At 40.4% G+C, this 15975-nt stretch overlaps 1 protein-coding gene across 4 annotated transcripts in view; it reads left to right on the top strand.

The window, feature by feature from the left end:
* LOC127627827 (WD repeat-containing protein 7-like) overlaps positions 1-15975 on the top strand; it is a 143501-nt gene that overhangs the window by 8479 nt on the left and 119047 nt on the right. For 2 of the 4 annotated variants that reach the window (XM_052104397.1, XM_052104396.1), the window contains exons 4-13: positions 1434-1512; positions 2667-2841; positions 3081-3157; positions 3292-3411; positions 5128-5273; positions 8619-8721; positions 9271-9384; positions 12796-12943; positions 14661-14909; positions 14991-15211. In XM_052104397.1, coding sequence (XP_051960357.1) covers positions 1434-1512; positions 2667-2841; positions 3081-3157; positions 3292-3411; positions 5128-5273; positions 8619-8721; positions 9271-9384; positions 12796-12943; positions 14661-14909; positions 14991-15211 — 1432 coding nt within the window. The remainder of the gene's footprint in view (positions 1-1433; positions 1513-2666; positions 2842-3080; positions 3158-3291; positions 3412-5127; positions 5274-8618; positions 8722-9270; positions 9385-12795; positions 12944-14660; positions 14910-14990; positions 15212-15975) is intronic. The other 2 variants (XM_052104399.1, XM_052104398.1) reach the window with 1 other exon arrangement.

The following is a 15975-nucleotide window of genomic DNA, read 5'->3' as shown; positions in this document are numbered from 1 at the left end:
TTTGTCATGGGCTCGTCTGAGCTGCCTATCAAGGCGTCATTTTAAGGACATCATGAAGCTATGATGTCACAGTCGTGAGCTCATTAACATATGGCCACCCACATTTACACATCAACTTGTTGGGCACAAGCGTGCCACACAAGCCCTCAAAAGTGAAGCCAAAACGTCTCGATCGCCCCCCGGTGACTGGTCCTAGTATAGGTCATAAGCCCCGCCTCCCCATGTTATTCAACGGGACGTGAGACCAACTAAACAATTAAATTACACTTCACATATCTTTTTTCCAAAGATAGTTTCTGTCATTTACTGTCGTTTCTATCACGTTGATGTCATTTCAAGTGTTTGTTTTCAAAATAAGTTTGTTTTTAGTTATTTGATGCTATAAAAGCGGTGCTGTGACATCATGATTGACAGCTGTGATTGACAGGTTCTCTGAGCCGAAGTAGTCACTGAAGCACCAACTGACTTTTTTGGGATCTTCGGAGGACTGAGGAGATTGGAGCTTTAAATTTAATATCTAAATTTCTATAATTAATTATTTCACACCGTCATAAGTCAAAAGTGCAGGGGCGTGTGCTTGCGATTGATTCAGCGAGAGTGAGGGCGGGGCCTTGATTTTGCGGCTTTACTTCCTGCTCACTACTGCGCAGGTCTGGTCCAGAAATCGCAACTGCGCAGACTCAAGTCCCAAGATGTCAGCGCCATATCGGGACACTGGCGGCTTCAGTTCTCACCAATGGAAAACAGCGAAGGGGCGTCGTCCATCTTTTTTTACAGTCTATGGTTGGGCATCATATTTCTCACTTCACATGCAAAGATGCTAGCCAGTCATAACAGAGGTCATTTACATATAGTAGAGTGGCAAAAACGGTTCATAGAAAACTAAATCAGGACATTTTGGTGTATCAAACCAAACTAACATTATAAGTGGGTTTTAGGGGAAAATATGCAAATCATGCAAAATTTAATGTGATAATTTTAAAGGAATAGCGCACCAAAAATGATGTCATCATTTACTCACCCTCATGTCGTTCAAAACCTGTAGGACTTTCTTCAGGGGAACACAATGTAATTAATTTAATGAATGTATCATTGGATGAACTCAATACAATGGCTGTACGTAATAACTTGGTTTAAAGCTTTATAAAGCGCCAAAAAGTGCCATGCAACTCCTGCATCACATTCCAAGTCTTCTGAAGCCATATGATCACTTTGTGTGACGAACAGATCGTAATTTAAGTCCTTATTCGCTCACAAATCAAATCAGATAATTAGTAGAGTCTATAAACTGTGCATGAGAGTAAGTCAATGACAGAATATTCATTTTAGGTGAACGGATCGCCACTAAAACTATACTGTTATAAGGCGCAAGCAAAGTTTCATGATGGGGGCATTTTCTGTGTGTGTTAATGCAGTGTGTGTGTCTTTTACAGAGAAATGTGTTTATGGGATGTCAATGATGGACGTTGTATTGAGTTCACAAAGCTGGCCTGTGCACACACCGGTATACAGGTAATACAGCCACATACACGTTTATTTGCATATCTAACCATTGTGCAAAAAGGCATAAATTAAACAATTATTAAAGGGGTCATATAATGCCATTTTTGTACAAGTTAATATGAATCTTTAGGGTCTAAATGAAAACTTTGTAATATACTTTTATTAAAAATTCTCATTAGTATTTTAAGAAAACACTAATTTTACCTGCTCAAAAACAGCTCTGTTTTCAGCATGCCGTTTCAGTGCATATGACTTTAAATGATAATGAGCTTTGGTCACCCCGCCCCTCCGTACACAGTTTTTAATAACACAATAACCATAACGCGTTGTTCATTATAAGCGTGGGATTATGAATTATATTGAGAACGTCGTAGCGTTATGGAAAACATGCCGTAATGTACCCTGAGTGTAAACAGTAGCCACATTCATTGTGAAGCGTGCAAGTGATTTGCAAAGATTAATATAAAGGTTAATAAAGCGTTACACTTACTTCTTCTGGAGGTGCAGAGGGACTATAAATAGTTGGTACCGAATCTTTTTCAGCAGCAGCTTCTTAGCAAAACCAGCTTTATACTGACCCTCGTTTATAAAGCAGTCTGGTGAAAAATGATTCGCGCAAACATGAACGCATTGACGTTGCTTGTGGGGAATATTCCCATCAGTAAACAAAACTCAGCCACTGCGTCTTCAGCGGTTCAGATTTAGGAACATCAAAATGACTGCTGTGTTCGTTATTACACCGAAGAACAGAACACCACAATCGCTTAGGCGCCATTCTGCTCCAGTGTATCAACAATGATGACGGACTATGATTCACAGCTCGCTCACGAGCGAGGGCGGGTCTGTGTTGAAACACTGCTGTCAATCAACAATCCTGGGAGGGGCGTCCGACTGTGTGACGTCACATGGTCGAACGGCTCGATTTGAGGCAGGGGAAAATATATAAGGAGATTAAAACAAAAACACTAGATGGATTTTTATCATAATAGGATGGTTGTGTACAGGCACAGCCAACACACATTTCAGTACAATCAACTTGAAAAAGTGCATGTACCATTATATGACCCCTTTAAATATCGGTTTTGCATATCTGTACTTGGACATTTCATAAACTGCAACAATTTTTCTGAACCTAATTTCTTCAAACACTTCCGCCTCTGTAGTTTTATCAGTTCACCATCGGCACACAGAGGGAGGGACGTCTCCTGTGCCACGGACATTACCCAGAAATCCTAGTGGTGGATGCCACCAGTCTGGAGGTCCTGTACTCGCTGGTATCCAAGATTTCACCTGACTGGATCAGTTCTATGAGCATAATTCACTCGCACCGCACGCAAGGTAACGGATGCCATTATGACAAGAGAAAAGAATGATGTTGTTCAGGGTCATGGGAAAACTGTGGGAAAGCTGTTTTTATGGGTGATCTTCATGCATAATACAGTGTTTACATGGAGAAAAGAACCAGAACCTCCATCTAGAAAAGTAGTTCTGCCTCAAAAGCATGATTTAGACAATTGTACAGTTCAAAATAACAAATAACTGCTTAATTGAATAATTCATTTGTGTGTGCGTTTCAGAGGACACCGTTGTAGCTATATCTGTTACTGGTATTCTGAAAGTGTGGATCATCACCGATGATGTCAGCAGAATGCAGGTGAATGCTCAACTATATGTGTCAATGATCATGCACTCATACTGTATAGACGGACATGATGTATTGTGGTTTGCTACTGTTGCTTCTCCCTGGACAATCTCATTGTAGAGTGTTTTTGTGTGTGTGTTCATCAGGATATGGATCCGGTGTTTGAGGAGGAATCAAAGCCGATCTACTGTCAGGGTTGCCAGAGTATTTCCTTCTGCACTTTCACACAGCTCTCCCTGCTGGTTGTGTGCTCAAAGTACTGGAGGGTGAGTGTGGGAATGTATGAATGTGTGTTTGTGCATTCTGTTTTTATATATATATATATACAGTGAGGAAAATAAGTATTTGAACACCCTGCTATTTTGCAAGTTCTCCCACTTGGAAATCATGGAGGGGTCTGAAATTGTCATCGTAGGTGCATGTCCACTGTGAGAGACATAATCTAAAAGAAAACTCCAAAAATCACAATGTATGATTTTTTAACTATTTATTTGTATGATACAGCTGCAAATAAGTATTTGAACACCTGTCTATCAGCTAGAATTCTGACCCTCAAAGACCTGTTAGTCTGCCTTTAAAATGTCCACCTCCACTCCATTTATTATCCTAAATTAGATGCACCTGTTTGAGGTTGTTAGCTGCATAAAGACACCTGTCCACCCCATACAATCAGTAAGAATCCAACTACTAACATGGCCAAGACCAAAGAGCTGTCCAAAGACAATAGAGACAAAATTGCACACCTCCAGAAGGCTGGAAAGGGCTACGAGGAAATTGCCAAGCAGCTTGGTGAAAAAAGGTCCACTGTTGGAGCAATCATTAGAAAATGGAAGAAGCTAAACATGACTGTCAATCTCCCTCGGACTGGGGCTCCATGCAAGATCTCACCTCGTGGGGTCTCAATGATCCTAAGAAAGGTGAGAAATCAGCCCAGAACTACACGGGAGGAGCTGGTCAATGACCTGAAAAGAGCTGGGACCACCGTTTCCAAGGTTACTGTTGGTAATACACTAAGACGTCATGGTTTGAAATCATGCATGGCACGGAAGGTTCCCCTGCTTAAACCAGCACATGTCAAGGCCCGTCTTAAGTTTGCCAATGACCATTTGGATGATCCAGAGGAGTCATGGGAGAAAGTCATGTGGTCAGATGAGACCAAAATATAACATTTTGGTCATAATTCCACTAACCGTGTTTGGAGGAAGAAGAATGATGAGTACCATCCCAAGAACACCATCCCTACTGTGAAGCATGGGGGTGGTAGCATCATGCTTTGGGGGTGTTTTTCTGCACATGGGACAGGGCGACTGCACTGTATTAAGGAGAGGATGACCGGGGCCATGTATTGCGAGATTTTGGGGAACAACCTCCTTCCCTCAGTTAGAGCATTGAAGATGGGTCGAGGCTGGGTCTTCCAACATGACAATGACCCGAAGCACACAGCCAGAATAACCAAGGAGTGGCTCTGTAAGAAGCATATCAAGGTTCTGGCGTGGCCTAGCCAGTCTCCAGACCTAAACCCAATAGAGAATCTTTGGAGGGAGCTCAAACTCCGTGTTTCTCAGCGACAGCCCAGAAACCTGACTGATCTAGAGAAGATCTGTGTGGAGGAGTGGGCTAAAATCCCTCCTGCAGTGTGTGCAAACCTGGTGAAAAACTACAGGAAACGTTTGACCTCTGTAATTGCAAACAAAGGCTACTGTACCAAATATTAACACTGATTTTCTCAGGTGTTCAAATACTTATTTGCAGCTGTATCATACAAATAAATAGTTAAAAAATCATACATTGTGATTTCTGGATTTTTTTTTTTAGATTATGTTTCTCACAGTGGACATGCACCTACGATGACAATTTCAGACCCCTCCATGATTTCTAAGTGGGAGAACTTGCAAAATAGCAGGGTGTTCAAATACTTATTTTCCTCACTGTATATATATATATATATATAAAATTTATAATGATTTGTGTTTGTGTTGTAGGTGTTTGATGCTGGTGATTTCTCTCTTCTTTGTTCGGTCCCGAGTGAAAACAATCAGTCTTGGGCAGGAGGAGAATTTATCGCTGCTGATAAAGTGATTATATGGACTGAAGATGGATGCAGCTACATTTACAAACTACCAGCCAGGTAACAAAGCAACATCTATATACTACGGATGTGTGGAACTTTGAAGTGGACTAGTTGACTAGTCTAAAAAGAAACCAACCTTCAGAAAACAGTTAAAAAAAAATTTAATGTGTTTTTACAACCCATTTACACATGACAACACTTCCAAACTACCTACACATGACAACACTTCCAAACTACCAACACATGACAACACTTCCAAACTACCTACACATGACAACACTTCCAAACTACCAACAAATAACCACACACATCCAGACTACCTACACATGACAACACTTCCAGACTACCTACACATGACAACACTTCCAAACTACCTACACATGACAACACTTCCAGACTACCTACACATGACAACACTTCCAAACTACCTACACATGACAACACTTCCAAACTACCAACACATGACAACACTTCCAAACTACCTACACATGACAACACTTCCAAACTACCAACACATGACAACACTTCCAAACTACCAACACATGACAACACTTCCAAACTACCTACACATGACAACACTTCCAAACTACCAACACATGACAACACTTCCAAACTACCTACACATGACAACACTTCCAAACTACCTACACATGACAACACTTCCAGACTACCTACACATGACAACACTTCCAAACTACCAACAAATAACCACACACTTCCAGACTACCAACAAATAACCACACACTTCCAAACTACCTACACATGACAACACTTCCTAACTACCAACAAATAACCACACACTTCCAAACTACCTACACATGACAACACTTCCTAACTACCAACAAATACCCACACACTTCCAAACTACCAACACATGACAACACTTCCAAACTACCTACACATGACAACACTTCCTAACTACCAACAAATAACCACACACTTCCAAACTACCAACACATGACAACACTTCCAAACTACCTACACATGACAACACTTCCAAACTACCTACACATGACAACACTTCCAAACTACCAACACATGACAACACTTCCAAACTACCTACACATGACAACACTTCCAAACTACCAACACATGACAACACTTCCAAACTACCAACACATGACAACACTTCCAAACTACCTACACATGACAACACTTCCAAACTACCAACACATGACAACACTTCCAAACTACCAACACATGACAACACTTCCAAACTACCAACACATGACAACACTTCCAAACTACCTACACATGACAACACTTCCAAACTACCAACACATGACAACACTTCCAAACTACCTACACATGACAACACTTCCAAACTACCAACACATGACAACACTTCCAAACTACCAACACATGACAACACTTCCAAACTACCTACACATGACAACACTTCCAGACTACCTACACATGACAACACTTCCAAACTACCTACACATGACAACACTTCCTAACTACCAACACATGACAACACTTCCTAACTACCAACAAATAACCACACACTTCCAGACTACCTACACATGACAACACTTCCAAACTACCAACAAATAACCACACACTTCCAGACTACCAACAAATAACCACACACTTCCAAACTACCTACACATGACAACACTTCCTAACTACCAACAAATAACCACACACTTCCAAACTACCTACACATGACAACACTTCCTAACTACCAACAAATAACCACACACTTCCAAACTACCTACACATGACAACACTTCCAAACTACCAAAAAATAACCACACACTTCCTAACTACCAACACATGACAACACTTCCAAACTACCTACACATGACAACACTTCCTAACTACCTACACATGACAACACTTCCAAACTACCTACACATGACAACACTTCCAAACTACCTTCACATGACAACACTTCCAAACTACCAACAAATAACCACACACATCCAGACTACCAACACATGACAACACTTCCAGACTACCTACACATGACAACACTTCCAAACTACCAACACATGACAACACTTCCAAACTACCAACACATGACAACACTTCCAGACTACCAACACATGACAACACTTCCAGACTACCTACACATGACAACACTTCCAAACTACCTACACATGACAACACTTCCAAACTACCTTCACATGACAACACTTCCAAACTACCAACAAATAACCACACACATCCAGACTACCAACACATGACAACACTTCCAAACTACCAACACATGACAACACTTCCAAACTACCAACACATGACAACACTTCCAAACTACCAACACATGACAACACTTCCAGACTACCAACACATGACAACACTTCCAGACTACCTACACATGACAACACTTCCAAACTACCTACACATGACAACACTTCCAAACTACCTTCACATGACAACACTTCCAAACTACCAACAAATAACCACACACATCCAGACTACCTACACATGACAACACTTCCAAACTACCAACACATGACAACACTTCCAAACTACCAACACATGACAACACTTCCAAACTACCAACACATGACAACACTTCCAGACTATCAACACATGACAACACTTCCTAACTACCAACACATGACAACACTTCCAGACTATCAACACATGACAACACTTCCTAACTACCAACACATGACAACACTTCCAGACTATCAACACATGACAACACTTCCAGACTATCAACACATGACAACACTTCCTAACTACCAACACATGACAACACTTCCAGACTACCTACACATGACAACACTTCCAAACTACCAACACATGACAACACTTCCAGACTACCTACACATGACAACACTTCCTAACTACCAACACATGACAACACTTCCAGACTATCAACACATGACAACACTTCCAGACTATCAACACATGACAACACTTCCTAACTACCAACACATGACAACACTTCCAGACTACCTACACATGACACTCTTATACTTTTTACACATATTCTTTCAAATAACCTTGATAACCTCTCTTCCCAAGAACCAGTTAAAATAAAAATAAAAAATGACCACACACACACACACACACACACACACATGATCGTACGCTCGCACCCTTTATCTGAGCATGACCACATCCTTTCAGACTAATGGACCCTTTTCACAGACCTTTTATGACACGTGTCCGCCTTCTTTAACAAAGTAAATGTAGCAAACATTTTTATATTTCAAATTTTTTAAATATTTAGTGTAAATTTATAACATTTATAATACTGTATATTACACTGGAATACGTTTTTAAAAATCGGTCACCGTTGCTGCGATGAGGCTTCTAATACAGCTGCTGAGGGAGTGACAAACCTGTTTCTCTCTTCTTACTGATGTTATTCTTTTGCTGTTAGAACAAACGGGTAAGCAAAAATAACATTTTCTCTGGTCCCCCATTTACCGCCATTTACAGCTGTCTCCCGGCGAGTGAACAATTCCGCACTAATGTGGGGAAGACGACGGAAGGTTCCATTCCTCCTCTGGTGTACAGCATAGCAGACCGCACTGACAAACAGGTCAGACACACACACACACACACACACACACACACACACACACATATTATGAGGTTTGATGTACACAGTGTGTAGGTAGCCATACGCTCACTTGTACATTCAAAACATGTGTGTTTATGTTTGGCCTTTATTTTAATGCTGATTTAAAGTCACCATGAAACGCTTCACAACCCATATATTACTTTTTGATTAAAAATTACCAACAATATTTTTTTTTATTATGTGTACTAATGAATTGTTCACAATAAGACCATGAACAATGCATTATGGAAGTAAATAGGGTCCATTTTAATATTATGTTGACTTTAAAACTTATCTGATCTCAGCCCATCTTAGAAACCTAAAGCTCTTGTGTTTATAAACACGATGCGTTTTAGTTTAGTTTTTTGTCAACGTTAGTAAATGTGTTGAAATTGTGTAATTTTTCATGTTTGCCCGGTCCTGTTTCTTTGCTGTTTGTATTGTATTTTGTGCCTGTATGTTTTATTTATGATTTACTCTGTCTGTTGTTGTCTCCCCTTCTACACCCCGCCCACTGCCCCACCCCAGCTGGAGGAGGGGTGGGAGGGGCAGTGTGTTGTGGTGTGTCTCCCTGACAACGGTTGTGATCTGGAGCTCTACACTCCTGAATTGCAATACATCCAGCGGCCTCTAGAGGCACCAGTAAGCCCAACTGACAGTAAGACGCAGATACGCCAGCTGGAGTTACCAGCAGAGGGAGCTCTTGACACATTTTATACCCCAGGTGTCTATTTACCGATTAATTTAGTCAAATATTTGTGTTGACAGTTGTAAAAATAAGTTCCACATTATTGATTTCGAAACAAGATTGTGATGTCACAATAACAGGGTTCCCACAGTCATGTAAGGATTTTAAAGTTTTATTTTCAATGTAATTTAAATTTCTATAATGAATATACATTTTTCTAGCTCTGCTCTAAACATTTCATACGTTAAATATTGCTCTTGGATGAAATAAAATTTGCTCGCAAGCCACAGTAATCTGATTTGTGAGAAAGTCGTTTCTTTCCAATGAATTGGTCAAACCAGTTGAAGGATATATTTGCATTGATTTAGCTGGTGAAATAAGAAGTATGGAAGCCGGTTTCCTCCGTAGTGGATTAAAAATGTGGTTCTGTAAGTCATAATAATGAGACATGTTCTCATAATAATGACTTGGTTTCTTAATTATTAAGAGAATGTTATAATGTTGAGAAAAGTCATAATGACAACAACTTTCTCGTAGTCATTATGAGTCATAATAATTAATTATTATTGATTAATATGAGAGTGATTATTACAAGAAAGGTTTTTATTAATGTCTCAATATTATGAGATACTATAGGAGTATCATAATATCATATTCATAATATCATGTTAACAATTACTTAAAATATTATTACTTACTGAATCTATTTTTTAATCAACTGTGGCAGAAACCAGCTTAAAGGATTAGTTCAACCAAAAATGTAAATTCAGTCATTGTTTACTCACCCCTGTGTTGTTGTAACACTATATGACTTTTCTTTCTTTCTCTGAACACAAAGGGAGAAATTGTGAGTAAATGTTGTGTTCAGTGATGTCACAATGGCAGTTTATGGTGACCACCTCTTCAAGCTTCAAAAGGACACAAAAGTAGAATTCAGAAGTCTAATTAATTATTCATGAGACTCGTGATTGTTATGAATGTATATGATAAGATTTGGTGAGAAACTGAATAACTGTATTATTTAGTGTAAATGTTACTGACCGTTGATGTGATCATGTGCGTTCATGATAGGACACGAGAGCAACATTTCACGCAGCCCCCTCGTGACATCAAGTGCAAACTCGTTTTGTTTATCTAAGAACAGGTCCAACACAGTGATATTGACAACAGAACACAACTGCACACAAAACAGAGAACAGAACTTACTAAACACGTCTGAAGAGATTGTAGTCAAAGAATTGATGCATTTCTATGCCCAGCCTTAATATTTTAACAGAGTATTGAGAAATCAAACAGAAACAGAGGAGGGATATTTTCTATGTTAATCAGAGTTTTTGTCCTAACCAGCCGTGACGAGTGACGGTACGTTCTATCGATCGCAAATGTTTTATTTTCGAAATCGCGCGGGTGTCCACCCACTGTGAATTGGGACCTTTCCAAAAACTTTCAAAAAAATAAAATTTAGTCTTTTTTCTCCGTTTTGTGTGCAGTTGTGTTCTGTTGTCACTGTCGCTGTGTTGGACCTGTTTTTAGATAAACAGAACGAGTTTTCGATTGAACGCCCCCCAGTATCGCGAGGGGTCTGCGTGAACTGTTGCTCTCGTGTCCTATCATGAACACAGACATTAGATCAACGGTCAGTGACATTTACACTAAATAATACATTATATTTCAGTTTCTCATCAAATCTTATCGTATACTTTCATAACAATCATGAGTCTCATGAATAATTAATTAGACTTCTGAATGATACTTTTGTGTTCTTTTGAAGCTTGAAGAGGTGGTCACCATAAACTGCCATTGTGACATCACAGAGCACAACATTTATTCACAATTTCTCTCTTTGTGTTCAGAAAAACAAAGAAAGACATATAGAGTTACAACAACACAGGGGTGAGTAAACAATGACTGAATTTGCATTTTTGCGTGAACTAATCCTTTAAGCAACATTGTGAATATCGCAATGATTTTAATGCACTTTTTTTGGGCTTAAGTTTCTTGCTAATCTAGAGAATTTGAGCATCAAGGCAAAAAAAAAAAAAAAAGGGTTAACCACAAAGCCTTAGAAATGTATGGGTCAAAGTGCGTGGGAACCCTTTAATGAGTTTGTGATGTCATAATTATATAGCATAGCAACAGTGAATTTAATTGCATGTCTTGAGAGCTCCCTGTGGCGTTCCTGCGTCCATCTTGCGGTCTGTTTGATAGTCAGTTTGCTCCACTCACTCTGATTCGCTAGTTCTCATGCTCCTCCCACTAAATACGACCAATCATTGACTCCCGTTCATCAGTCTTCACGTGGTTGAAGATGCATGCAAAGTCCCTGAGCTTCTTTACAGTCGCTTCAGCTTCTTAAAGAGCTAGGCTGGATGAGCTAGCATGCTAATTGCTAATCTGAGAGATTTAGAAAGCTAGTAAATTACAAATAAAGCAGGTTCATAGATTTTGAAGTCTTATTTTATAATTGGTAATAATAAAATGTACTAACTTGTCTGTTATTGTATGTATTTAATGGAATTTTGAGTTATTGTCCAATTAAATATAACTGAAGTTATATATGCAATTAATAAAACCATTGATATTTAAAGTAATTGGACATAATATTATTAGTGTTGCAAGACCATCAGCGGGAAGTGTAATGTGCCGTTGTTTCTGGCCTTTTGCTGTTTTATTAACTGATCTGTTTCTTATTCTCTTATTCTTTTATATTAGTTTGAAGTGTGCCGGTGTGTAGTTTTTAAGCATGTTTTAATGTGTGCACTTATACTTGTGTGTGTTGGTGTGAGTGTGTGTTTATCGTTAAAGAAAAGCTCATTGGTGGAACTTTGCACTGTACATTAACAGGTTGCTATGAATATTTCAGAGTACATACAGCTCACGTATGTATCAATATTACACATGTAAAAGGGTCATTTCTACATTTAATCATACCGCAAACAACACTTTATTGAAGGTGAGCGTTCATGATAGGACACGAGAGCCACAGTTCATGCAGATCCCTCGTGACGTGGGGGCGTTCAAGCGAAAACACGTTTTGTTTATCTTAAAACAGCGATAGTGACAGCAGAACACAACACAGCTGAATCATACTTGTCACCATCCTCACTAAATTGGCTACGGTCCCCATTTCTCAGCCATAAACCTGCATGAACCGATAATCGCCCTTCTCACAGGAAACAGATGCTCATGTTTAAATGCTCTAGCAGTCATATACAGATGCTGCTTCCATAACCGCAGCAGTTCATAGACGGCTTGTGAGCTCCTGCGGTCGATAGTACGGCTAACAGGCGGAGATCTCTCTTGAACTGTGGATGTTTTGCAGCTGTTTGTTTGCGTCTAACGTGTCTGTGGTTGGTCTACTGCAGCTGCTGATTTGTCCGCCGGTCACACGGTTCTTTTTCGGTCGGAGGGAGCCGTTCCACAAACTACTGATTCAGGGAGATTCAGCGGGCAGACTGACGGTGTGGAGCATTCCGGAAACATCTCCCATCCAGCCGCTGTCATCCGCTGCAGGTACTGAAGTCCATTTTAAAATGGTCATATTGTGGAAAACAGAATTTTATTGCTCTATTAAAATGATAAAGCTTGAAAATGATTGAAAAGTGTGTTTTCCAGGCCTTGATATTAAAGGTATATTAAAGGTACCGTTCATCCAAAAATGTAAATTCTCTCATCATTTACACGCCCCTCACCCACTTCTTTCTTTCTTCTGAACGCAAAGATTGTTAGAAGAATATTTCAGCTCTGTAGGCCCTTACAAGTGGTGGCCAGAACTTTGAAGCTCCAAAAAGCACATAAATACAGCATAAAAGTAATCCAGTGGTTTAATCCATGTCTCCTGAAGAGAGAGGATAGGTGTGGGTGATAAACAGATACATATTTAAGTCCTTCTTTACTGTAAATCTCCACTTTCACTTTCAGTGTCGGGCAGCTGCCCGTGACTCACTCTCTCTTTTGCAACGCCGTCTCCAGTCACCTTTTATCCCTCTCGGGCTTAATCAGCCCAATTAGCTGCACCTCCCCGGATAGATCGGAGGCAGTCCTCCGGCCCCTAGTGGACAAAATGCCCCGCTGCATTTTCGGTGGACAGAAGGGGTCTCCCCCGCCCCTTACAATGGTCCTCCAGCTCCAGGCGGTCGGCCAAGAGCCCCTCCCCGCTCGCGGTCGGCAGATCTCTGAACCTGCCGTGTTTCAGCGGCTGGTAGGGGTCTCCTCCGCCCCTGGCAGTGGCCCTGACCGCTCCAGGCTGTCGGCCAGGAGCCCCTCCTCCCTTCGCGCCAGATGGCAGCGGCTGCTCCATTGTGGTGGATGGTAGTGGCCCTCCTCCTCCCTAGGTTTCGGCACCAGTCTAACACAGTCCAATGCAAAGGAGAACCAGTTTGAAAATATAAATAATATTTAAAAAATAAACGTAACCATAAAGACTAACACACACGGGTGTCGGGCAGCTGCCCGTGACACACTCTCTCTGTCACACTTCCGTCTCGGGTCGCCCTTATCCCTCTTGGGCTTAATCAGCCCGGAATTGCGGAATAACGGCCCGGCTCTGCCACACTTTTATTCTTCCTTTAGGCCCTTTTTGGAGCTTGGAAGTTTTGGACCCCATCGACTGAACTCAACTCAGAACTCAAAACTTCCTCTCTAGTCCACCCTGAGCATTTATTGAAACTAAACTGTGCAAAAAGTTCATAGATCGTCGTGATTATGACATCACAATCATGAGCTCATTAACATAAAATATGCAACATTTTTATTCTGCATTAACACCTGTTCACTATTTAGTAAACAAAAGGGATACCTTTCATTATTAAAGTATTTCTTTAACTGGATTATCCAATATTTAATATGTAAACTATTTTAACTATACTATAATACACGACTCATGATGTAATAAAGTACATGTGAGTGAAAAGACATGTGAGCTGTTAGATTGTTTTCATTTGACTGTGTTTGAACTACATTCATGTAATGAAGTCTTGCATCTGGCAGTGCAATGTCGCCCTCTGCTGTGTGGATGCAGTACTGCAGCTGTTGTACTGACCTCTGGTGGCCACACAAAGTACTACAGATACTGACTTGAAATTAGTTTTGTATACAAACATAAAGTGTGCCTATATATGAATTTGGAGTGGATAGTGAAGGAAGCACTCATGTTTATAAACCATCCCAGGATGCTGCTCGTGAAGTTGAGAATGTGTCGTAATCGAATTGTTCTCTCTTCTCTTCTCAGAGCTCCTGGTTTCTCTCAGCATCAGTCTCCAGGAGGCGTTTGATAAGTTAGCTCCGTCTCCGGCGGGCATCATTGACCAACTGAGTGTTCTGTCCGGCTCTAACGACCCCATCAAAGTTACAGCCAGCGTTTACATCCCGTCTCAGGGGCGACTGGTGTGTGGGCGGGAGGATGGCAGCATCATACTGGTTCCTGCTACGCAGACGGCCATCGTTCAGCTACTGCAGGGAGAGCACATGCTGCGCAGAGGTGAGAGATCACCCAGGGTTCAGCTTTGGATAAAAAAGGCTCTTTGGTTCTTTATTCATCTCCCTGTCTCTCTCCGTGTAGGTTGGCCGCCTCATCGTACCCTCAGAGGTCACAGACAAAAGGTCACGTGTCTCCTGTACCCTCATCAGGTGTCTCCACGCTACGATCAGCGCTCGCTGGTGTCTGGAGGCATCGACTTCTCTGTCATCATCTGGGATATTTTCACAGGCGAGATGAAGCACATCTTCTGCGTTCACGGAGGAGAAATCACGCAGCTGATCGTTCCTCCAGAAAGCTGCAGCGTAAGTTTCTTCACCACTGGAGTCACGTGTGCGAACCGTAGAACAGGACGATCTGAAGACAACAGGTCCATAACAGGCGGATATTTACTGTATATGAGTTTATTTATAGTTGTGTATTTTACGTGGTGTAGCCGTGCGGATAGGGAAAAAGTCACTTTGATATTTATGCCTAATATATTTAAATATTATGAATGAAGGTGCAATGAAAGTGTTTTTATGGCCTTCACTTGATTAATACTCCACGTTACAATTTTAAAGTCCTTAAATGTTTAATTTAGTAGAAAATGAACTACATGTTTTTCACAAATGTTGATTTTGTTGATGCGTGTTTTAAACTTGATTTCTATTTTTCATCATTTTTGTCAATGACCTGAATATATATTTATTATATAATCGCCTGTTTGGCCTCTTTCTCTCTTTTTCTCTCTTTCCATATTTCTTTTTTTCTTTACTTTTTTTTTACTTCTTGCTCGCTCTCTCTCTCTCTCTCTCTCTCTCTTTTTCTATTTCTTTCCGTATTTCTTTTTTCTTTCATATTTCTTTCCGTCTCTCTCTCTCTTTCTTTCTTTCCATATTTCATTTTCTTTCTTTCTTTCTTTACTTTATTTCTTCCTTTCTTTCTTCCTTTCATTCTTTCCTTCTCTCTCTCTCTCTCTCTTTCTTTTTTCTTTACTTTATTCCTTTCTTTCATATTTCTTTCCTTCCTTCTCTCTCTCTCTCTCTTTCTTTCCGTATTTCTTTCTTCCTTTCTTTTTCTTTCTTTC

Source organism: Xyrauchen texanus, chromosome 34, assembly GCF_025860055.1.
Source record: "Xyrauchen texanus isolate HMW12.3.18 chromosome 34, RBS_HiC_50CHRs, whole genome shotgun sequence".
Lineage (NCBI taxonomy): Eukaryota > Metazoa > Chordata > Actinopteri > Cypriniformes > Catostomidae > Xyrauchen > Xyrauchen texanus.
Note: the sequence above shows the minus strand (reverse complement) of the source record. Positions and strands in the feature narration are given on the sequence as shown.